At 41.2% G+C, this 25,013-nt stretch overlaps 1 protein-coding gene and 1 long non-coding RNA gene across 3 annotated transcripts; one reads left to right on the top strand and one right to left on the bottom strand.

The window, feature by feature from the left end:
• Window positions 1-274: 274 nt before the first annotated feature.
• LOC115570084 (C-X-C motif chemokine 5-like) lies at window positions 275-1,845 on the bottom strand. Its single transcript, XM_030398353.1, has 4 exons — window positions 1,724-1,845; window positions 889-1,024; window positions 642-700; window positions 275-545 (listed from the first exon to the last, which is right to left on the bottom strand). Exons 1-4 carry the CDS (start codon window positions 1,785-1,787, stop codon window positions 520-522), a joined length of 285 nt encoding a protein of 94 aa, XP_030254213.1. The 5' UTR covers window positions 1,788-1,845; the 3' UTR covers window positions 275-519.
• LOC115570085 (uncharacterized) lies at window positions 1,785-24,044 on the top strand. Of its 2 annotated transcripts, none has more exons than XR_003981697.1 (7): window positions 1,785-1,876; window positions 11,714-11,863; window positions 12,660-12,739; window positions 17,964-18,113; window positions 18,911-18,990; window positions 23,016-23,165; window positions 23,964-24,044. It is a non-coding gene; the product is annotated as an uncharacterized LOC115570085 (long non-coding RNA). The 2 variants fall into 2 exon arrangements; XR_003981696.1 differs by having other exon boundaries at window positions 1,786-1,876; window positions 23,010-23,165.
• The last annotated feature ends 969 nt before the right edge of the window (window positions 24,045-25,013 follow it).

Genomic DNA, 25,013 nt, shown 5'->3' with positions numbered 1-25,013 from the left:
TTGCTTTTTAAATACTAAATGTCAACAGATGTGGATTGAAGCTGAATATTTTGCGGGTTTAAATCATGCTGTAAACTTTGGAAATTATAATTCTCTTTCAGCACGTTTCAGACTTATCGGAAATGTTTGGATACACAAGTCTGAAACAATCCTACTCAGCCGCCACCGGAATCTTATTCTATAAAAGGTTTAATACAAACAGTGTTAACCAGGTCTGATTTTGCCTGCTGTACTGGGTTTAAACACAATTAATAGACATGCAAAAAAAACAAAAAACAATGCACAGCGTTTTAATGTTAACGTAGAAGTTTAATGTTTTTGTAACGAATGAAGCTTCAAACTATCTGGTACAGCATTACTTTACTGTTTGGTATACAAAATATATTTATTGCTTCAAACTACTTGTTATCATATATGCTTAAGCTCAGTAGCAAGCATCGAGGTGTATACAAATACATGTATCAGTGCATATAAGTATCAGCAGCAGGAAAATGTCTCGCTCAGACAGGCGGCCATGCTTCACTCCTTCCTCATATTGGCAATGACTAGAAAGAAAGGCAAAAAAAATAACATCAGTTTTTCTGTGTTTATGGTGTTATACTGTGTGTGTGTGTGTCGGTGTGTGTGTTGGTACAACTTACGATTCTTGACCCATTCACTCTTGGGATCAACACAGACCTCTCCCTTGTTTGTCTTCAAACTGTAAATGGATAAATAAGTTTAAAGTGTGCGTTCAAACAGCATTTAAACATGTAGACGCTATGATCCGTTGGTGCAGAATATTTTGTCTGTTCCTGTTCCTGATGATTTGTCTGCTGATATTTTTATCTGCGGGACATTTACACGCACCTAATGCAAACACTGGTCGGACGATATGTATGAACTTACAGTAAAGCATGCACACACGGGCTTTGAGGTCCGGCAGGCTTTTCACGATATGTGTTCCCAATCACCTTGTCAGTGATGTTAAGGGTGGTGACGCTGGCGCAACATGGATGTGAAAGTCTGCTACCAGGGTGGCGCACTGAGGAGGATAGAGAGAAGTTAATAATGCAGTAAAAGATGCTTGGGGTGCTTTATTTTATAAAATTCCCAGTGAAGTTAAGTATTTCTGTGCACTGACACTGTTTAAGGCAACCGAATATCGACTACGTAATATCCTGCCTTCCATTTCAGTGTTTAATAACCATAACATGTGTGGATATCGGCATCAGCCCCAAAACTGATTGTCAGTAAGGCTCTAATTAATCTACTGTAAGAAGAAACCAAACAAAAACCATTGGATTTTAACTAGAGTCTTGTTTGGTGTCCATTTATATATGAAAAACTGGTGAAATGCTTCACATGGTTTCTAACTCTGAGCTCGTATGATGAGTACTAATGTAAAGTCAGGTTTCACAGTCATACAAGTGTTTTTGGAGCTTCGCAGCAAAACAGCGTTGCAGCATTCTCCTAATAAGAAAACATTAAATGGCTCCATACAGTGAAATCAAAGTCTCTGGAAGCCCTGAGATCCCAAATTGATTTAAAAACACGTTTACACCCTTTTTTTAAAGCCTTCACTATGGCTGCTAAGCTAAAAAAACGTTAGCACATAAACGTCTAGATTGGTTGCACGAGCTCGACTGAGGGTCTAAATTGTGTCCCCGTCATTGATGGGGAATAACACTTAATAACAACACTGGTTCAGTATAATGTGTGTTAGTAATTATTTGTCACTTACTGTCTGAATATGCGGAGCACACAAAGAGCAGGAGGAGGGCGATGGACAGGATCCTCGGAGACATTGTGATCAACGGAGCGACTGGTTGACTGGTTGACTGGTTGACTGGTTGACTGCAAGTACACCACCTGACGGATGTTTGGATATTTATGGGTAAGTGCAGAGCGGGGGGGGACGTTTTTCTAGATGTATTTGTGTCTGTGTTGTATATGAGTGTATGTGTCTTGTGGTCTTGCTGATATCACACCTCCACCCCTTCATCAAACTCTTCTGAGCCCTCTGTTCAGCTTCAAACCACCAGCATCTTTCTGAGAAACATCCTGACACGCACACACACACACACACACACACACACACACACACACACACACACACACACACACAGAGTTCTGATACAGGCTCACGCATAGTGTGAAAGAGATGCACAGTGTGGTGGGTGATGCTGCATGTTTTGCATCGTCATGAGAAAAACATTTACAGATCAAATAACTTTTAGTTTCCATTTTGCATTCTGACATCAGCGATTAGACTCACGCACACTGTTATTATTCACTACTTCACTGGAAGTATTTCTAACCAGTGTGACGGAAAGGTTTATTGAAAAAATGTGTCATAATTTCTTTTAAGTTATCAGGGTTAATGGTAACTCACACTTGGCAGCACTGTGATATAACCAACTAATGAATATCTTCAAATTCACTCAAAGTGTGAAGTTAAATGAACAAAGGAGACACAAAAACCCTTAATTTGATTCTTAGCGGACAGAAAAAGGTTGTGCAACCAATCCCCTAAACTTTCAACGTACTGATAATGAAGGCGTGAAGCTAAATGATCCACAGTTTAGATTTCTTTACGCAGATGATTGTAATGTAAGTTTCTCAAACACTGTGGAGGAAATTGATTGAGACACATACATGCGTTTAATTTTGGCACAGTCACTGCTTCTGTTCTGGGTACTCAGGCTTCTCTCAGCATAGATTCTAATCATGCTGATCTCAAAACATTGGCTAACCAAAGTAAATGCATGAGTATACCACAAGAAGAAGTGGCAAAATAACCGCTTCTTTAATAATTTGGACCAACTTGGTTGAAGCTGAATGAGGGATTGGACTTAGAGTCTTTTGTGTTGTAGTAAGCATTCTTGAATTTGCTATTTAAATGAGTAATCAACTTTACTAAATGATGCAAACACTGAGCAAAATGTAAACGTTTAACATTACAAATACATAATATGTGAGCTTATGAATGCAGAATCTGTAGGGAAGGGACAAGGTTTTGGTTTGGGCCTTTTGTTCTGGTTGTAGTTGATTTATTGTCTGGGTAGTGTTGATCATAATGTCTGTTTTGAGAGCAAAGGAGGTGGAATGCATTAACAGAATTGTAATCTTGGAGCCTGTTGACAGTCGTCTGATGGTGATTTAACTTTTCATCAGAAATATCCTCCCGATGCTTCATCAGTGATGTCATCGTGTGTTTTGGGCCAGAAAGGAAGTCATATAAAAACCTCTCTGGACTTGGTTGAGATAGTTCCACCCGCATGAACGAAAAATAAATAAGTTAATCAAGACTGAGTAGAAACTGAAACCAAAAAAAATCAGAGACAACCAGAGACTAGCCTTGAATATGGACTTTCAGTTCCTCAGCTTCTTCTGTGTTAAAGATTACTGGCCGTGTGAGTTTGGCTCTGAATGACTGACACAAACCTAAAATGCCACAAGACTGTAGTGGGAGTGAAGCCTCGTTGAGACCACCAAGGCTAACACTGATCCTGCAACATGGTGAAAGTGTGACAAGAGGAAGCCCAAAAGTTTACCACCAAGTCATCACTCAGAGGCAGCAAGTTGCCACCTCCTGCTTAAAGAGGGCCTCATGAATCATGTGTTTTAATGCACAGCAAAGAGAAATGTTTTGACTGTGACTCAGCAAACTGAGAGACAAACAACAAGTCAGAGAATGTGTGTCAGATGATGTGATGCAATGATAAAACAGAGGTGGAAACAAACCGAACAGAGAGCGGTCTATCTATCTATCTATACCGTCATGTATCTATCTAGAAGGTTTGAACGTCAAAAGGAAGCTGGACTTGTTTAGTAACTTAAGATAAGAAGATAAGAAAATATGACTAAATTCAGCTGTTCAGAAATCTAAATGATAGTAGTCACGAAATGAAACTTATGATCCGTGGATCTTCATAAATCCAGATGTGATATTTGTCAAATTGAACGTCAAATCAAATTAGGCACCCCTAGTTTCAGTTTAAAGGCAGGAACACACCGGCCCAACCGTTGGACGTCTGAAGCGTTTGGAGAGACTCGGACGAGGTCGGGAACAAATATGTTTGGTGTGTTTGGCTCTGTCGGAAGCTTTCGGAGCCGCGTGGACGTTGTTGCATCCGACTGAGCATGCGAAGTCTGAGGAGGAGGGCCGTCGGACGTCTGAGCCATTGGATTCTCTGATTGGTTGTGTGCCAGCTGAATGGCCGTTCTGATTGGCGGTGTGCTGGCGAATCAGCGCGGTGTGTGGGAGGGACGGAATACTGTGTGCGATTTGTTTTTCTATGCACTAGTTATTATGTCCGTTCAGGACGAATTAATTTGTGTTAGTTTGGTAATGCCTTGCTGCATGTTTAGTATGCAGCTGTTTTTTATCAGAAATAGTTAAGTTTCGTTTTGATCGAAAGTAAAGAGAGTTGCGTGCACAAGCCTCTCGTTTACAACTCACAACACAAGCGCCACCCGCTTATTGCATCTCGCGCAAGCGCAGAACGTACACGCTACTGTGCAGTAGGCAGCACGTCGAAGCGGTGTGTTCAATGCAACTTTTCTGCCGAACGGGTCAGACAAGAGGCAACGGAGTGGTCGGAGAGTGGTCGGATAAGGCAGTTGGACGTCTGGGCGGTGTGTGGGGGCCTTAAAAGATATCAAGGTTCAAATTTGAGAAGTTTTGGATTATAGGTGAAACGTTCTTTGTCTCAGTTGCTACATTCCAACACATCCTGACCTACAGATATTCAGCTGCTTCTGCTATAATTAAAATGTTGCTGATCTGGACATCTCGACGTCCTTTGGAGCTCCATGTTCTTTTGTCTTTAAGTGCGTTGTGAATTTTACTGCCATGTAAGTCCCTCGTCATGTCAACACTGCCACACAGACACTTGAAAATGTCACTTGATTGTCAAACAGGGTTTCGACACACTTTTCACCCACTGAAACACCAAAGCAAGAGGGAAACGGAAAAAACAATTGCTTCTTCCTCTTCCTCTTTTGTTTGACATGCAACACAATAGTACACTACTGTGCAGATTCTGCCAGGTTAGGTTGGACAGAGAGAGAAAAAGGTGGCTTTGTGATATTTCCCTCTTCATTTCTTTTTTTTGGAGTGCTGGTGGAAACATGATAATTGGTTCTATGGGTCATCACATGCTGTCCACAATCTGACAGGCATTTTATTTGAAAATTTTAAGTATTTTTGTGCAGTCGTTTGTCACAAAGAGCCGACATGTCAATGACAGCACCTATATTATGGTTTTGACTGTGTTGATTTATAGAATAAGAGTTCATGAATTAATCTTTATTTGTGTGTGTGTGTGTTGTGTGTGTGCTGCTTCGTGTGAAGGAAAACCAAAATGGAAAAGATTGTGTGATGATAAAACTCAACTACGCTTTATTCCCCCTGTGCATCGACATGTTTCAATATTAAATTAAATTTAACAACTCTTGCGGTTTATCAGATATTTCAACCTCTAACCACAGCTGCCACACGGCATGTTTCATGTTCGATTCTTATCGGGATAAAACTGTGCAGCACTTGCAGCTTCGTGCTTTGGCACAACATGAAGGAAGTCAGATTAAATTAAGATAAACAGGATGCAGGATTGCATGGCAACATTTATTTCTGACCAATGTTTTCACATTTGCACAATATATCTTTGAATAAACAGTTATCACAAGATGTTAAATAAATAAATATCCTAAACGTTTTCTCAGGACAATTTTATAAATGTAAGTCTACTTTTAGATGCATATGAACAATAAATTATAACACTGATCATAACTTACAGAAACTTTTAAACATTTTTAAATACACTTGGTAATAAATATTTATCGGAATTGTTCAGTTAAATTAAACTAATAAATAATTTCACTCTAAAGGAATTGAAAGAAATAAAATATTTAACTAATACTTCTTGACAAAGTCATTCTTCATTTCATCGGCCGGAGGTAGAGATGATTCAGGTCTACTCGTCGCTTGAAAAGGTTTCACCAGCAGGCGCCTCGGATGTGGAGGGGAGGGAAGGAAGAGATGAGGAGGGAAGAGGAGGGGAGGATGAAGGAGGGGAGGATGAAGGAGTGGAAGATGAAGCAGGGGAGGCAGTGGATGTGATGATGGAGAGGAGGGAGGCTGTCGACGAGGGGACCACAGGTGAAGGACTGGCCAGAGCTTTTGATTTCCTGTGAGAAAAATAATAGACATTAATATATGAGACCGTACGCTTGGGATTAAATTATTAAATCAATGTAGAAAAGGCAAAGTGAGCGTGTGAGTGAATCTACAGTCATAATAAACTCACATGTATTCCACAATCTTGCGGTGAACCCAGGGAGCACTAAACTGCTTGCAGAAAAGTCCGCTTTTTGTCTGAAAACTGCAGGAATGACAAACAAAAGCAACATAAGTACTTTAAAGACACTTGTAATAGCACGATAAATGAATGCATAGTGTTGCAGTTCATTAAAAAGGAGTAAATTTAAGTAGCAAAAGCATTTGATAATCTGTTTTACTTACATGACAGCTTTGACACACGGGAGGTTTCGTTCCTGGACCATGAATCCTGTGATCGGTTCTTTTATCTCCGTTTTGTCCACTCTCTTGCAGCACGATGCCAGCTTCTCATCTACTGAGAGCGCGAAACAGATGAGAGTTAATTAAAACGTGAACGATAATTTTACGTGGCTGACAGGTGCAAAAGTAAGACGTAAGATCTCGATCCTCGTTTCTTTAAATCTTACCTGCCAGTGCTGAGTGTATGACAGCCACCAGGACAACGGCGACCAGCGCGCTCTTCAACAGACTTCCACAGTTTGCCATTTTCAAAAGATGATGATAGATATTAGTTTAAGTAGATGAAAACTGAATTAGGCACTGTTGGTCTTTCGTCTGACTTCCTCTCCAGAGAGCTTGTTGAACTGACCGCCGTCTAGAGACGTTGGATATTTAAGGCCTGAGAAAGCAGAAGTGGTGTGTCCGGTTAGTCATGGTGCAGCGATCTTTGTCTCCTCTCTCTACTTCTTGATAAAATGACCGGGTAGTTTACGGGGGTTTCCGTGATGTGACCAACAGGAAACACTTTCATCATAGTGTTTTATTTTTGGACTTATGTCACGGGTCTTTCTGATTATCTGATTGTGGGGGTGTTAGGAATCCCTCACAGTACGGAAGTCGTCCTCAAGTCAACAGCGTCTTCTGCCAGAACAATTAAAGGTTCAGCTTTAATGATTTCCTTTCAGTTGCCCATTTTGGAAACGTGGGTAAAGTAAACACCAAGTGACACACAAAATAATGACCTACTTTTAACCCAACTGAGGCTGAAAAAATTGAAATAAACTTGTACATGAAGGTCTTTTTACATTTTAAAAAATTTCTCTCAAAGGGATATTCCGGTGTAAGTTTAATCCATGGTCTAAATCACCGTGAAACTGTGTTAGACGCCCTCTCGAGAGATCAAGTTAGCAGACCGCTAATTTACGGAGTTTTATCAACCTCAGAAACGACCGCACGACAACAATACACTGCAGTAAATGGATCCAAATATAAACCGCCACCAAAAAGCCACAAATAATGCTCAGAACAGCACCAAACCTCAGCAACAGTACAAATAGGGTCTCAGCACATAGTCCGGGGCATCTAACCTCCGCTAGCTTAGCTGGATTTCTATTGTGAAGCTAAAAACAGATTTCAACTCTCCTCCATCAGCTTCCGGGTCGGGGAAGTCCCGACGCGACGATTACCGAGTGCGGTTAGAAATGCTCAATTCCGTTCTTTTCCCTGTCCGCTCTCGATAATAACTGTTATAAACTGGCAGGTAAGACACATATGAACTTTGATTGCTTTTCCATGGAGTCATAATCATACATTTTCATCCATGAGCCGCGGAACTCTACTGCACTCGGTAATCGACTCGTCGGGACTTCCCGTCAACAGGAAGCTGCTGCAGAAGAGTGGTAAATTTAGTCAGCTTTTCAGTAGAAATCCAGCTAAGCTAGCGGAGGTTAGATGCCCCGGACTATGTGCTGAGACCCTATTTGTACTGTTGCTGAAGTTTGGTGCTGTTCTGAGCATTATTTGTGGCTTTTTGGTGGCGGTTTATATTTGGATCTGTTTGCTGCAGTGTATTGTTGTCGTGCACAGTTTCACGGTGATTTAGACCATGGATTAAATTTACACCAGATTATCCCTTTAACTATTTGATAAGCAAGTATTTGTAATTTGTAATAAGATACTTTCTGATGTATTCCTGCCTGTCTCTGACTGTTGGTTTATATATTTTGGATCGGTTAAATTCTTAACAAATGATAAATGATTAATCATTAACATTCCTAGTTGGTTTGTTGGTTTGTTGATTTTCCAGCAGGATTACACAAAAACTCCTAAACAGATTTCCACCAAACTCGGATGGAGGATCCGCATAAAGAGACAGATCCAGAAATGTTTTTTAACAGTTTTAAAACAGTGGCTGGTATTTATGAGTCAGGGATCTAGCTGATTTAAATACGTTTTTATGTCATGATCCTGGTTTAAAGCATTTATTTTGCTTTATGTAAAAATTAGGTCACTTTTTTCCTGATTATCTGATGGTCAGGAATCCATCATAGGCCAGAAGTCGTCATTAGCATTACATTTATATCCACATATATGACTGTATTAAGTTTGATGACTGATTCTTTCCTTTTGTCTTACGTAATGTCAAAAGTCAAACTGGTCACTGATTGTAACTCTGCGTCATTTCATGACAATGAAACACTGAAGCTACTCACAGTGGCTACATTTGATAAATAATGATAAATAAAAGCTATATTTAATTTTGAGGAAGTTACTTTCGTGGGAATTATGACATGAAGACTGTTTGGACATGTAGTGATGACCGGCTTTATTCATTAGGACATCAATACCTTGGTGTCGTTGACCCTCTCTGAATCAGTGCTGAGTGGGCTTCTGCCGTCATGTGAGTGCCTCATTATTTCCACTGTCGTGTTGGAGTACCGTGCCGTGTTCTTACTAGAACCGATAAGCCTGAGACGTCATTTCAGGTTCCGACAAGCTCACCGCACCCTGAAACACAAAGGCAACAGGAAAATGGCAAAATCTCCTTTCCTGTTCCTCTTTTTCTTCTCGAAATCAGTACAACATTTGTACCACAACCTTATTTACTTGTGACTTTTTTTTCCTACTACTTCAATAATACAAAATATAGTATATTCAATAAATAAATAAAGATGTTAAGTTCTAGATTAAGATGAAACTGTATTGATCCCTGAGCAGAAGTTTACCCAGCAGATAAACTATAGAATGTAGGTGAACCTACGGAAGCCCTAAAGGGCCATACATTCATACATTTTATGTCCTCCGTTTTCCCGTGATGATGAGTTAATTTCTTTTGTTGTCTCAAGTTATTATCTAAAAAATAACAACTGCCGTTTTCCCGAGATAACAAAATTTTGTTTTCCCGAGATAACAATATCATTAATTTGAGATCTCGAGATCATGACTGTGATATGATAGGCCTGAGATTTCCATCACACACAAGTGGCACGGCATGCTGACCGATGGGTTTACAGATAATATACACATTAGTGTGCGTAATCAGCTATATCGGCGGCGCAATCTAAGTGAGCCTGATGTCGTCGTACACCACATAGCTGACCAGCTACGAGGTCCCGGGCATCCGGTATTCATGGAGATGCCTGGACGTGACGGGGTCATCTATATATGCTATATGCTCCTGCTCCTCTGACGTTGTTACACTGAATGATGTTTCCTGTAATGATTTATTATGCTACTTTATTGTTTTGTTTGCTTCGTTATCTCGAGATCTTGAGAAAATTATCCTGTTATCTCGGGAAAATGGAGGAAATAAAATGTATGAATGGCCCTTTAGTGCTTCCGTATGAACCACCTTTACCTGTTCCAACCAGGGCATGTGAGCGGAGCGCGGAGCGAGTGCGGAGCAGAGTGTGCGAAATATAGTCAGAGCACAGAGCGGGTTTTAATCCAAAGGCCAGAGCAATGGTTCCGTTTCGCTCCAGTTCCGTTCCGAGGCCGCTCTCCACGAGTCTAGTCCACACAGACTCACGTGTGCCTTCAAGGGTTAGCCTACATCAGAGGTCATTCGTTGAGAGATGGAGTTGGTAAAATAATATTTCGAAAAGCAAGCAGACGGGTCATATAGGTGCAACGTCAGGAATTGCTCCCTCTTTTAAATTTGAGCGAGCAAAGATATTTCAGTGCTGATATTTTAGAATTTATGTAGAATTGTGTAGAAATTGGCATGTTTTTGTGAATTGGGACTGTCATAAAAACAAATCCAGCACTGTAACAGTCTGTTGGATGTAATTTAGGTGCAAACTACAAACAAAACTCGATTTGTCCATACAAGGCATCTGGACCGAACAGCATCCGTGAAGGCTGGGTCTTCAAGGTGTGTGCAGATGAAGTGATGGATGCTTCACCAACACTTTGAACCCCTCACTGCTTCAGTCTGTGTTCTCTACATGTTGATCAAAATGGCCAAAGCCCACAACCAGTAGCTCTCATATCTAGAATCATGTGGTCGTGCTTTGAGGGTTCGTCAAGAGCTTCATCACCTCCTCCCGTCCTGACAGAGCAATTTGCATACATGCTAAACAGACCGATGACGCCATCGCCCCCAACAGTAGGCGATTAGTTCCTCCTAAACTCCCCCGTGGTAGAGAATAGTATCGCTCCAATACAACTGAAATAGGTACGGTTAGGAAAATATCATCACGCATCTTCCTATTTCTTGTTTTTTTTCTTTCCCTCCTTCTCTCTTCATCTGAATGAATGACCCGCTGAGTGACGGTGGTTTCCATGAAGTGACCGACAGGAAGCTCTTTCATCACAGCGTTACATTTAGAAACCCAAGTCATTTTTTACCTTACAGTTCAAAAAAGAGGTACGATTACGAAAATATCATCAAGCAAAGGTCAAGAAATCATAATGTCTAACTTTGGTTATGATTCAGATTCAGTGCCATGTAGAATATTTTACTTCCTGCACCCTCAGTTTGGATTAGAGTTGAATGTTTGCTCAGAACACTTTGTTTAGTTTTGGCGCTTCAAACTGCAGCTTTTGATAATCTACACACCACAGATTCAGATGAGTCATTTTTAACTGTCTGTGGGTAGAGAGAACATGTACGGGCCTATTCTTGACTCTTTTGCTTTCTATCTGACTCAAATCACAGTGTTCAGCATCGTGCACAGATGTTTTTGGCGGAGTAGCATCACATCTTGGATTATAAAACATTTTAATGTCCCAGAGACCTCAGATAAGATGATGATAAACAAACAGATAAACACAGGATGCAGGATCGTATGTGCAACATTTATTTCTGACAGTTAAGCAACTTTTGCTTTAGATAAAAAGTTATCACAAGATTTAAAATAAATACACATCTTGGAGGATTTTCTGAAGTTAAGTGTTAACTTTTAAATGCATGATAACAACAAAAACACACACTGATCATAAAGTTGTATACCTTAACTTGTAAACATAAATACACTTGGTAATAAATACATGAATACTTCTATCAGAACTGGTCAATTAAATTAATAAATAATTTCACTCTGAAGTGATTTAAAGAAACTAAATATTCAACAGTTAATAATAATCTGACATAATTCTGTTCTTCAAGTGCTATTTCAAACATTGTTCTCGACTAATTCTGTCGTCGTTCTCATTGGTCGGAGGTAGAGATGATTCAGGTCTACTCGTTGCCACTTCCTGAAAACGTTTCATCAGCCGGCATCTCGGATGTGGAGGGAAGAGAAGAGGAGGATGAAGGAGGGGAGGCAGTGGATGTGATGATGGAGAGGAGGGAGACTGTGGACGAGGGCACTACAGGTGAAGGACTGGCCTGAGCTTTTGCTTTCCTGTAGGAGAAATTATGAGAAACAAAAATATATGAGACCATACGTTTAGGATTGAAGGATTAAATGAATGTAGAAAAGGCAAAGTGAGCGTGTTAGTGAATCTACAGTCATAATAAACTCACTCGAATGCTTCGATCTTGCCGCGGACCCAGGGAGCGCCGAACTTGCTGCAGAAAAGTCCTGATTTTGTCTGAAAGCTGCAGGAATGACAAACAAATGCAACATTAGTACTTTAGAAACACTTCATAGTATTAACAGTCCAATAAATTGATAAATAGTGTGATTTAATCTTGGACAATCACTTCTACAGACTGTTCCTGCTTCAGAGGTACAAAATGATCAACATCAGATTCTGATGTTCTGACACAAACATACCACATTGCTCTTTTACTTACATGACAGCTCGGACACACGGGGCGTTTGCTCGCTGTAACATGTATCCTGTGATTGGCTCGGTTATCTCCTTGGTGCTGACTGTTTTACAGCAGTTTGCCAGCTTCTCATCTAATACAAACAGAGGTGAGAAAGAGATGAGTTTAAAAAAATGACATTTTAAATGACTTCTATAAGATCTTGCAACTCTTCGATCTAGATCGTAATCTTACCTGGTCCAGACTCGACCGCAGCCACCACGACCATGACGACCAGCACACTCTTCAACAGGCTTCCACAGCTGATCATTTTTAAAAAGGGATTGAGGTTAAATATGAGATGAAGAGAATAAATACTGAATAAAGTGATCTCTGTTGGTCTTCTTGTCCCTTCAGATCCAGAGAGCTCGGTGAACTGACAGCCGACTGGAGACGTCGGATACTTAAAGCCTGAAAAAGCAGAAGCGATTCCTCCGGTAGGTCATCTTCCTATTTCTTGTGTTTTTCCTTTTCCTCCTCTGTCTTCATCTGAATGAATGACCCGCTGACTGACGGTGGTTTCCATGAAGTGACCAACAGGAAGCACTTTCATCAAAGCGTTACGTTTAGAAACGTAAGATTTTTTTTCCTTTCCTTTCCTGGTTTCAAAAAGAGGTACGATTACGAAAATATCATCAAGCAACATCATCATTTTTAACTTGGGTTATGATACAGATTCAGTGCCATATGAGACATTTTACTTCCTGCACCCTCAGTTTGGATTAGAGTTGTATGTTTGCTCAGCACTTTGTCTAGTTTTGGCGCTTCACACTGCAGTTTTTAATAATCTCTACATCACAAATTCAGATGAGTCATTTTTAACTGTCCGTCAGAAGAGTGAACATGTCAGGGCCTGTTCTCCATTCCTGTCTTTGTGCTTTCTATCTAACTCACATCACAATGCTCAGCACGATACACAGATTTATTGGCTGAGTAGTCTTGGGAGTAGAAGTCACATCATGGATTGTACAGCACATGCAGTCAGTCTGTGAACTTCCTGAGCTGTTAGGACTGCAAAGGCTAGAAAAGTTGTGCCAGTTGAAATAGAAACGCTCCGTCAAAATGTAATAATCCTCAATGATTTATCAGTGGTAGGTCCCGACCCGGATAGGAAGACATCTGGGTCCAGACCAGATGTGCGATCCACCTGTTAGTGATTTGACCATGAGGGTGGTGTCTCCACTCAAATCTCCTACTTGACCCTCCACACTGCCTCCTCCTCAACTTTGACCAGAGGAACAAATCTGAGAATGCTGTTTACTGACTGTAGTTCAGCATTCAACACCGACACGCCCTCCAACCTCATCATCAAGCTCAGAGACCTGAGACTCAGCACTGCTTTTTGAAAGACTGAAGTGTGACTGGTTTTCACGTAAAACCAGGCTGGTATCATTGATACTAGGGCTGGGCGATATATCGATATAAAACTTATATCGATATATATTTTAAAGGTGATATGGAGTTAGACCATATCGCATACATCGATATAGTTCAAATTTACGCAGTGATCCTTGCTCCGGGCGAGCCGCTGTCCCGGAGCTCTCTGCACTGCTCCCCGCGCCCCTCCTCCTTTATGCACAGAGAGGGGAGGGGCTGGAACAGACACTCCGGCACTCTTCAACAAACACTTTGATGGCCGCCGTTGCCCCACACTTTGGCCGCGATGCCCCGTGAAAAAAAGTCATCGCACGGCCACCAGACAACGTAGCGAGCTTGTCTTGAATTACAGCCACCTGAGTGCACAGTAGTCACTCACAGTAACTTCAGTGAGTTCGCGGTTCGCGCAGGTGGAGTCTCATCATCACGATGATCGTGCGTGAAAGCCTCTCAAACAGCAGCAGCATCTCAAAACGGAAGAACGAACCTTAAAGCACAGCGAGCGAGCGCAGCCGGTTTTGACATGATAAGTAACTGACTTATGTGGTAGGATTTAGTTTGGTAAAGTTGGAAATATATTCACAGATTCGAACTTCCCGGATCAATAACTCATAAGTGAAACCTTGTTAAAACACAAATGACGGCTCTTTCCTACAGTAGTAAGGAAGACAACGAGCTACAACCGTATGTTAATCAAAACAAGCGTCTGGACATTAACTCTGGTCTGTATGGCCAGCCAGCTGTGTGACGAGGGCGCAGGGACCGTCTACAAAGTGCAACACCGAAAAGAGAAACTACAAAAAATATTCAATATCTTCACTATTATTCAGAGTGTAGTGTCATCAAAATCACTCCACACATCAGTGGTCTCCTGCTGGTTATTCTACATTTTTTTTGTTTGGAAAAAATGTGCTTTGCCATAATTTTGGGGAATCTCTATTTGGGAGAAATATTCAATAACACTAATATTCAGTGTAGTGTCACAAAACTCACCTAACCATACTTAAAAAAAACTGTTTTGTAATGTAACATTAACTTGATATTGGTATTTGAATAATTTTTTAATACATTATCCATGTCTTATTATAAATTAGGATGTTATGGTTTCAGTCTGAAAGGTAAATCAACAAATTTTACTCAGTGGCCTTGTGCCCTGTCATGTGGCCTTGGTGCCCCTGACAAAAAAAAAGTGAAGGCAAATGGACTTGCCCCTAAAATGACGAAATTCCCACCCACATGTCATATTTGGCTTTGACTGAACATTTGCTCTCATTTTGCATAAAAATATCGGGATATATATCGTATATCGATATTCAGCCTAAATATATCGGGATATGACTATTAGTCCATATCGCCCAGCCCTAATTGATACCAAAACAAATCCTGTCAATTTAACATCAACACTCAAGCTGTAACTTCTACAGAGGTGAATCATTTCATTATCCCCTTTTAGATAGAAAAGGTGGCACATTTGCAGCAAGGTCAAGGCTGCAATGTGCCGCCTTGTCTTTCTAAAAGGGAGTTGTAATATTTCCTCTTTTCCAAAAAGCCACTTGGCCGCCACTGGGGTAGGCGTAAACATGTGACGTAACGTTGTAGTTTCTGGGCTTTCCTCCTCCAAGGTGTCGGCGTGTAGTTTGATGATAAAAGAATTCTGCGTAGGCAAGGCTGGGTGGAATGATAGAGCAATCTTTATTGTAACAGAATCTTGAGCCCTGCGTCCGGATCAGAAGCGGCCGCTTTCTGATATTATCAAATCTCTGGAAAAAGCAATGCCAAAATGCTTCTCCCTCTGCTCTATCAGAACTCCTATCAGCCTTTGATCTAAGGAGATCTACCAAGTGCCGAACCTTCCCTTCTCTTCCTGCACGGGCCTTTAGAGTCCCTTTTCCAGTACCGCCCACTTCTTCTAATTGGTCACTTTGGTAAATTATCCAATAGACTAAAAGAGAAGTTGACCTGTCTCCCCCATAACCTATCTAACTTGGCTGCGGTCAACTTTAGTTCTTGTCCCCAAATTGACACCTCTATACTTCTACAGGAACATAAACGTCCCTGAAGCTGTGAGCCTCACTCTGTCTGCATTCCTTAACTCACATGAGGAGAAATTAGTCATCATTCAATCTAAACTAAGTAAACTCAAGAATCAGAATGTGTTGCCATCCAGATACCTCAACGTGAAGCATGAAGTTGGGCGTGAACAGTGAAGCAGGTGAAATTTGTCTTCAAAATAAGAGCTTTACATTGCACCCAATTGGAGTTTAGAACTGGGTTCTTAGCAGGGGGCTTTTAATTTGAAAGTAGCGACCGTTAGTAGTTTGCTGCTACACCAACAAGCGGGGCTGCATCTCCTGGATCTCAGCAGCTGTCCAGTTGCTCATCTTGATGTCCGTAGATGAAGTGATGGACTGACTGCTGTTATCAGCTGTTTCCTGGTTTTAAAACTCCCCGGTTGTGGGTCGCACAACAGTGCAGGTCATCGACACCTCCGCCCACCTCACGCAGAGGCCAACACATTGACGGCTCAGATTTACAGCAATGGAGGCGGAAATAAGTGTACCCTCCGAGGCGTCATATTGCCGGACCAGAACAGACCCCCAGTATACCGCCTTCTGTCTAAATCCGCGGACTTAGCCGCAAAAAGGACGGCCACATTGTCGTCTTGCTGCCCAGTGTAAAAACAGCTAGTGACAGCAATCAACATCACCAATAATTAAACCCTCTCCCTCTCTGTACCTGGATAACACCTGCCACTCCCAAAGGACTTCTCCTCTTCAGACCGCTGCTGCATGACCATCATTTTCTGAGTTGTAATTAAGTCTCAGCTGCTTCACAACATTTTCAGTGTCACAGTTCACCACAGTCCACTCTCACACATCACATGCTGCATCCATCTACTCTCTGTCAGTGACGCGTCCACATATTATTTTATTTATTATTTTATTTTGGGCAGAAAGTCTCAGATAAAGCTCAGGATAGACACACACACAGCCAAAACTAACTTATCCTTGATTTTCTGGACTAGCATGGCGACGGGTAACGAGTCCCGACTGATCTAACATATGATAATTTAAAGTGGCGGTAACGTCATGAGTCCCTTTTTGAAAAGTTGAGATATTTTAAACTTGGAGCGGCCACACAGAAACGATGGGTGTGGTGCTTTTTCTCCAGGCGGCCTAATATAGCCGCAGACGTTAACTCCTCCTTAGAAACAATCACAAAAAGATGCTGGTGCTCACTCAGGCCCTGAAGCATTTATAAAGCCTTAGTTTGCATATAATTATGACAGAAGGAGAAGAAGTCTCTATCAACAGTGTATTGTTTAGATCTGGTGATAGTGCAGTTATTGTCTACAGTGTCCTTGTTGATGATAAAACGCACATTTACCCCAAATTACTGAGGTTAGTTATCCAATTTTTAATCTGTAAATAGATTCCAGAACAGAAACTATCGATCCGTACACCGCTCCATCGTGACTGGACCCTGAACTTCCTGATAGCAGAACCTGTTGAGGCTGTTTGAGACACTTACATGATTCTGTTAGTGTGATTTTGGCTGCAGATGATTTGCAGTTTATTTTGTTGATGCGTCTTCATGTTGTCTCGTTCGGTTTGGTTTCATTCTACAGTTGATTCTCTAACAAATATCAGTTTATTAATCTTGATTTTAATTACATCTCCTTTTTTTTAAAGGAAAATATTGTGTAGTAATGTTTACCTCGAGTACATTTGAAATGATCTTCATTCACGTTAATCTAAGTGCAGTTTTAAGCAAGACAGTACTTTTATTTTTACTTCATAATAATATTCTACAACTCTTTGTTTACCTGCCAACCACTAACCAGCTGGTATGTTTCATAAGATGAAGATAAACAATCAGATAAACTCAGGATGCAGGATCGCATGTGCAACATTTATTTCTGACAGTTAAACAACTTTTGCTTTAGATAAAATTATCACAAGATTTAAAATAAATACACATCTTTAAACATTTTCTCAGGATGATTTTGTAAATTCAAGTTTTAACTTAACAACAAAAACACACACTGATCATAAAGTTGTATACCGTAACTTGTAAACATAAATACACTTGGTAATAAATACATGAATACTTCTATCAGAACTGTCAATTAAATTAGACTAATAAATAATTTCACTCTGAAGTGATTTAAAGAAACTAAATATTCAACAGTAAATAATAATCTGACATAATTCTGTTTTTCAAGTGCTATTTCAAACATTGTTCTTGACTAATTCTGTCTTCTTTCTCATTGGTCGGAGGTAGAGATGATTCAGGTCTACTCGTTGCCACTTCCTGAAAACGTTTCATCAGCCGGCATCTCGGATGTGGAGGGAAGAGAAGAGGAGGATGAAGGAGGGGAGGCAGTGGATGTGATGATGGAGAGGAGGGAGACTGTGGACGAGGGCACTACAGGTGAAGGACTGGCCTGAGCTCTGGCTTTCCTGTGAGACAAATTATAAGAACAAACATATATGAGACCATACGTTTAGGATTAAAGGATTAAATGAATGTAGAAAAGGCAAAGTGAGTGTGTGAGTGAATCTACAGTCATAATAAACTCACTCGAATGCTACGATCTTGCCGCGGACCCAGGGAGCGCCGAACTTGCTGCAGAAAAGTCCTGATTTTGTCTGAAAGCTGCAGGAATGACAAACAAATGTATCATTAGTACTTTAGAAACACTTCATAGTATTAACAGTCCAATAAATTGATAAATAGTGTGATTTAATCTTTGACAATCACTTCTACAGACTGTGTTCCTGCTTCAGAGGTACAAAATGATCAACATCAGATTCTGATGTTCTGACACAAACACACAACATTGCTCTTTTACTTACATGACAGCTCGGACACACGGGGCGTTCGCTCGCTGTAACATGTATCCTGTGATTGGCTCGGTTATCTCCTTGGTGCTGACTGTTTTACAGCAGTTTGCCAGCTTCTCATCTAAAACAAACAGATGTGAGAAAGAGACGAGTTTAAAAAAATGACATTTTAAATGACTTCTATAAGATCTTGCAACTCTTCGATCTAGATCGTAATCTTACCTGGTCCAGACTCGACCGCAGCCACCACGACCATGACGACCAGCACACTCTTCAACAGGCTTCCACAGCTGATCATTTTTAAAAAGGGATTGAGGTTAAATATGAGATGAAGAGAATAAATACTGAATAAAGTGATCTCTGTTGGTCTTCTTGTCCCTTCAGATCCAGAGAGCTCGGTGAACTGACGGCCGACTGGAGACGTCGAATACTTAAAGCCTAAAAAAGCAGAAGCGATTCCTCCGGTAGGTCATCTTCCTATTTCTTGTGTTTTTCCTTTCCCTCCTCTCTCTTCATCTGAATGAATGACCCACTGACTGACGGTGGTTTCCATGAAGTGACCGACAGGAAGCAATTTCATCAAAGCGTTAAGTTTAGAAACTTAAGATTTTTCTTCCTTTCCTTTCCTGGTTTCAAAAAAGAGGTCAGATTACGAAAATATCATCAAGCAACATCATAATTTTTAACTTGGGTTATGATTCAGATTCAGTGCCATATAAGACATTTTACTTCCTGCACCCTCAGTTTGGATTAGAGTTGTATGTTTGCTCAGCACTTTGTCTAGTTTTGGCGCTTCACACTGCAGTTTTTAATAATCTCTACATCACAAATTCAGATGAGTCATTTTTAACTGTCCGTCAGAAGAGTGAACATGTCAGGGCCTGTTCTCCATTCCTGTCTTTGTGCTTTCTATCTAACTCACATCACAATGCTCAGCACGATACACAGATTTAATTGGCTGAGTAGTCTTGGGAGTAGAAGTCACATCATGGATTGTACAGCACATGCAGTCAGTCTGTGAACTTCCTGAGCTGTTAGGCCTGCGAAGGCTAGAAAAGTTGTGCCGGTTGAAATAGAAACGCTCCGTCAAAATGTAATAATCCTCAATGATTTATCAGCGACCCGGATAGGAAGACATCTGGGTCCAGACCAGATGTGCGATCCAGCTGTTAGTGATTTGACCATATGGGTGGTGTCTTCTCTCAAATCTCCTACTTGACCCTCCACACTGCCTCCTCCTCAACTTTGACCAGAGGAACAAATCTGAGAATGCTGTTTACTGACTGTAGTTCAGCATTCAACACCGACACGCCCTCCAACCTCATCATCAAGCTCAGAGACCTGAGACTCAGCACTGCTCTTTGGAAGACTGAAGTGTGACTGGTTTTCACATAAAACCAGGCTGGTATCATTGATACCAAAACAAATCCTGTCGATTTAACATCAACACTCAAGCTGTAACTTCTACAGAGGTGAATCATTTCATTATCCCCTTTTAGATAGAAAAGGTGGCACATTTGCAGCAAGGTCAAGGCTGCAATGTGCCGCCTTGTCTTTTTAAAAGGGAGTTGTAATATTCCCTCTTTTCCAAAAAGCCGCCACTTGGCCGCCACTGGGGTAGGCGTAAACATGTGACGTGACGCTGTAGTTTCTGGGCTTTCCTCCTCCAAGGTGTCGGCGTGTAGTTTGATGATAAAAGAATTCTGCGGAGGCAAGGCTGGGTGGAATGATAGAGCACTCTTTATTGTAACAGAATCTTGAGCCCTGCGTCCGGATCAGAAGCGGCCGCTTTCTGATATTATCAAATCTCTGGAAAAAGCAATGCCAAAATGCTTCTCCCTCTGTTCTATCAGAACTCCTATCAGCCTTTGATCTAAGGAGATCTACCAAGTGCCACACCTTCCCTTCTCTTCCTGCACGGGCCTTTAGAGTCCCTTTTCCAGTACACACCCACTTCTTCTAATTGGTCACTTTGGTAAATTATCTATCTTGGCTGCGGTCAACTTTAGGTCTTGTCCCCAAATTGACACCTCTATCCTTCTACGGGAACATAAACGTTTAGACATCTCCCACCATTTGGCGTGCGGGCCAACCTCAGGTTTAGTACTTTATGATGGCCTGCCGCCTGCTAACCTTTAGCACTCACACAGTTGAAAAACTACTCTAGGACCCCTGAAGCTGTGAGCCTCACTCTGTCTGAATTCCTTAACTCACATGAGGAGAAATTAGTCATCATTCAATCTAAACTAAGTAAACTCAAGAATCAGAATGTGTTGCCATCCAGATACCTCAACGTGAAGCATGAAGTTGGCCGTGAACAGTGAAGCAGGTCAAATTTGTCTTCAAAATAAGAGCTTTACATTGCACCCAATTGGAGTTTAGAGCTGGGTTCTTAGCGGGGGGCTTTTAATTTGAAAGTAGCGACCGTTAGTAGCTTGCTGCTACACCAACAAGAGGACAACGAAGACAGCTACAGAGACCGAGGAGACGCTAGCATCTCCTGGATCTCAGCGGCTGTCCAGTTGCTCATCTTGACGTCCGCGGATGAAGTGATTGACTGACTGCTGTGATCAGCTGTTTCCTGGTTTTTAAACTCCCCAGCTGTGGGTCGCACAACAGTGCAGGTCATCGACACCTCCGCCCATCTCACGCAGAGGCCAACACATTGACGGCTCAGATTTACAGCAATGGAGGCGGAAATAAGTGTACCCTCCGAGGCGTCATATTGCCGGACCAGAACAGACCCCCAGTATACCACCTTCTGTCTAAATCCGCGGACTTAGCCGCAAAAAGGACGGCCACATTGTCGTCTTGCTGCCCAGTATAAAAACAGCTAGTGACAGCGATCAACATCACCAATAATTAATCCCTCTCCCTCTCTGTACCTGGATAACACCTGCCACTGCCAAAGGACTTCTCCTCTTCAGACCGCTGCTGCATGACCATCATCTTCTGAGTTGTAATTAAATCTCAGCTGCTTCACAACATTTTCAGTGTCACAGTTCGCCACAGTCCACTCTCACACATCACATGCTGCATCCAGCTGTTCCGATCTGAAAAGCTCCACACATGAGCCATCACAAATATCTACTCCCTGTCAGTGACGCGTCCGCATATTATTTTATTTATTATTTTATTTTGGGCAGAAAGCCCTCGGAGATGAAGCGCTGCACATTGGTTTTGATAAAGCTCAGGATAGACACACACACACAGCCAAAACTAACTTATCCTTGATTTTCTGGACTAGCATGGCGACGGGTAACGAGTCCCGACTGATCTAACATATGATAATTTAAAGTGGCGGTAACATCATGAGTCCCCTTTTGAAAAGTTGAGATATTTTAAACCTGAAGTGCTCGGAGCGGCCACACAGAAACGCTGGGTGTGGTGCTTTTTCTCCAGGCGGCCTAATATAGCCGCAGACGTTAACTCCTCCTTAGAAACAATCACAAAAAGATGCTGGTGCTCACTCAGGCCCTGAAGCATTTATAAAGCCTTAGTTTGAATATAGTTATGACAGACAGAAGGAAAAGTTGCAGTTATTGTCTACAGTGTCCTTGTTGATGATAAAACGCACATTTACCCCGAATTACTGAGGTTAGAACTCCAATTTTTAACCTGTAAATAGATTCCAGAACAGAAACTATCGATCCGTACACCGCTCCATCGTGACTGGACCCTGAACTTCCTGATAGCAGAACCTGTTGAGGCTGTTTGAGACACTTACATGATTCTGTTAGTGTGATTTTGGCTGCAGCTGATTTGCAGTTTATTTTGTTGATGCGTCTTCATGTTGTCTAGTTTGGTTTGGTTTCATTCTGCAGTTGATTCTCTAACAAATATCAGTTTATTAATCTGGATTTTAATTACATCTCCTTTTTTTCTAAGGAAAATATTATGTAGTAATGTTTACTTCGAGTACATTTGAAATGATCTTCATTCACGTTAATCTAAGTGCAGTTTTAAGCAAGACAGTACTTTTCTTACTTTATAATAATATTCTACAACTCTTTGTTTACCTGCCAACCACTAACCAGCTGGTATGTTTCATAAGATGAAGATAAGATGAAGATAAACAATCAGATAAACTCAGGATGCAGGATCGCATGTGCAACATTTATTTCTGACAGTTAAACAACTTTTGCTTTAGATAAAAATTATCACAAGATTTAAAATAAATACACATCTTTAAACATTTTCTCAGGGTGATTTTGTAAATTCAAGTTTTAACTTAACAACAAAAACACACACTGATCATAAAGTTGTATACCGTAACTTGTAAACATAAATACACTTGGTAATAAATACATGAATACTTCTATCAGAACTGTCAATTAAATTAGACTAATAAATAATTTCACTCAGAAGTGATTTAAAGAAACTAAATATTCAACAGTAAATAATAATCTGACATAATTCTGTTTTTTAAGTGCTATTTCAAACATTGTTCTTGACTAATTCTGTCGTCGTTCTCATTGGTCAGAGGTAGAGATGATTCAGGTCTACTCGTTGCCACTTCCTGAAAACGTTTCATCAGCCGGCATCTCGGATGTGGAGGGAAGAGAAGAGGAGGATGAAGGAGGGGAGGCAGTGGATGTGATGATGGAGAGGAGGGAGACTGTGGACGAGGGCACTACAGGTGAAGGACTGGCCTGAGCTTTTGCTTTCCTGTAGGAGAAATTATGAGAAACAAAAATATATGAGACCATACGTTTAGGATTGAAGGATTAAATGAATGTAGAAAAGGCAAAGTGAGCGTGTGAGTGAATCTACAGTCATAATAAACTCACTCGAATGCTTCAATCTTGCTGCGGACCCAGGGAGCGCCGAACTTGCTGCAGAAAAGTCCTGATTTTGTCTGAAAGCTGCAGGAATGACAAACAAATGCATCATTAGTACTTTAGAAACACTTCATAGTATTAACAGTCCAATAAATTGATAAATAGTGTGATTTAATCTCTGACAATCACTTCTACAGACTGTGTTCCTGCTTCAGAGGTACAAAATGATCAACATCAGATTCTGATGTTCTGACACAAACATACAACATCGCTCTTCTTACTTACATGACAGCTCGGACACACGGAGCGTTCGCTCGCTGTAACATGTATCCTGTGATTGGCTCGGTTATCTCCTTGGTGCTGACTGTTTTACAGCAATTTGCCAGCTTCTCATCTAAAACAAACAGATGTGAGAAAGAGATGAGTTTAAAGAATGTCATTTTAAATGACTTCTATAAGATCTTGCAACTCTTCGATCTAGATCGTAATCTTACCTGGTCCAGACTCGACCGCAGCCACCACGACCATGACGACCAGCACACTCTTCAACAGGCTTCCACAGCTGATCATTTTTAAAAAGGGATTGAGGTTAAATATGAGATGAAGAGAATAAATACTGAATAAAGTGATCTCTGTTGGTCTTCTTGTCCCTTCAGATCCAGAGAGCTCGGTGAACTGACAGCCGACTGGAGACGTCGAATACTTAAAGCCTGAAAAAAGCAGAAGCGATTCCTCCGGTAGGTCATCTTCCTATTTCTTGTGTTTTTCCTTTCCCTCCTCTGTCTTCATCTGAATGAATGACCCGCTGACTGACGGTGGTTTCCATGAAGTGACCAACAGGAAGCACTTTCATCAAAGCGTTTGGTTTAGAAACTTAAGATTTTTTTTCCTTTCCTTTCCTGGTTTCAAAAAAGAGGTCAGATTACGAAAATATCGTCAAGCAACATCATCATTTTTAACTTGGGTTATGATTCAGATTCAGTGCCATATAAGACATTTTACTTCCTGCACCCTCAGTTTGGATTAGAGTTGTATGTTTGCTCAGCACTTTGTCTAGTTTTGGCGCTTCACACTGCAGTTTTTGATAATCTCTACATCACAAATTCAGATGAGTCATTTTTAACTGTCCGTCAGAAGAGTGAACATGTCAGGGCCTGTTCTCCATTCCTGTCTTTGTGCTTTCTATCTAACTCACATCACAATGCTCAGCACGATACACAGATTTAATTGGCTGAGTAGTCTTGGGAGTAGAAGTCACATCATGGATTATACAGCACATGCAGTCAGTCTGTGAACTTACTGAGCTGTTAGTTCTGCAAAGGTTAGAAAAGTTGTGCCAGTTGAAATAGAAACGCTCCGTCAAAATGTAATAATCCTCAATGATTTATCAGCGGTAGGTCCCGACCTGGATAGGAAGACATCTGGGTCCAGACCAGATGTGCGATCCACCTGTTAGTGATTTGACCATGAGGGTGGTGTCTCCTCTCAAATCTCCCACTTGACCCTCCACACTGCCTCCTCCTCAACTTTGACCAGAGGAACAAATCTGAGAATGCTGTTTACTGACTGTAGTTCAGCATTCAACACCGACACGCCCTCCAACCTCATCATCAAGCTCAGAGACCTGAGACTCAGCACTGCTCTTTGGAAGACTAAAGTGTGACAGGTTTTCACATAAAACCAGGCTGGTATCATTGATACCAAAA

The sequence above is a fragment of the Sparus aurata genome, chromosome 19, assembly GCF_900880675.1.
Source record: "Sparus aurata chromosome 19, fSpaAur1.1, whole genome shotgun sequence".
In the NCBI taxonomy this organism is placed as follows: Eukaryota; Metazoa; Chordata; class Actinopteri; order Spariformes; family Sparidae; genus Sparus; species Sparus aurata.
The sequence above is the reverse complement of the archived record's forward strand: the minus strand, read 5'-3'. Positions and strand labels throughout refer to the sequence as shown.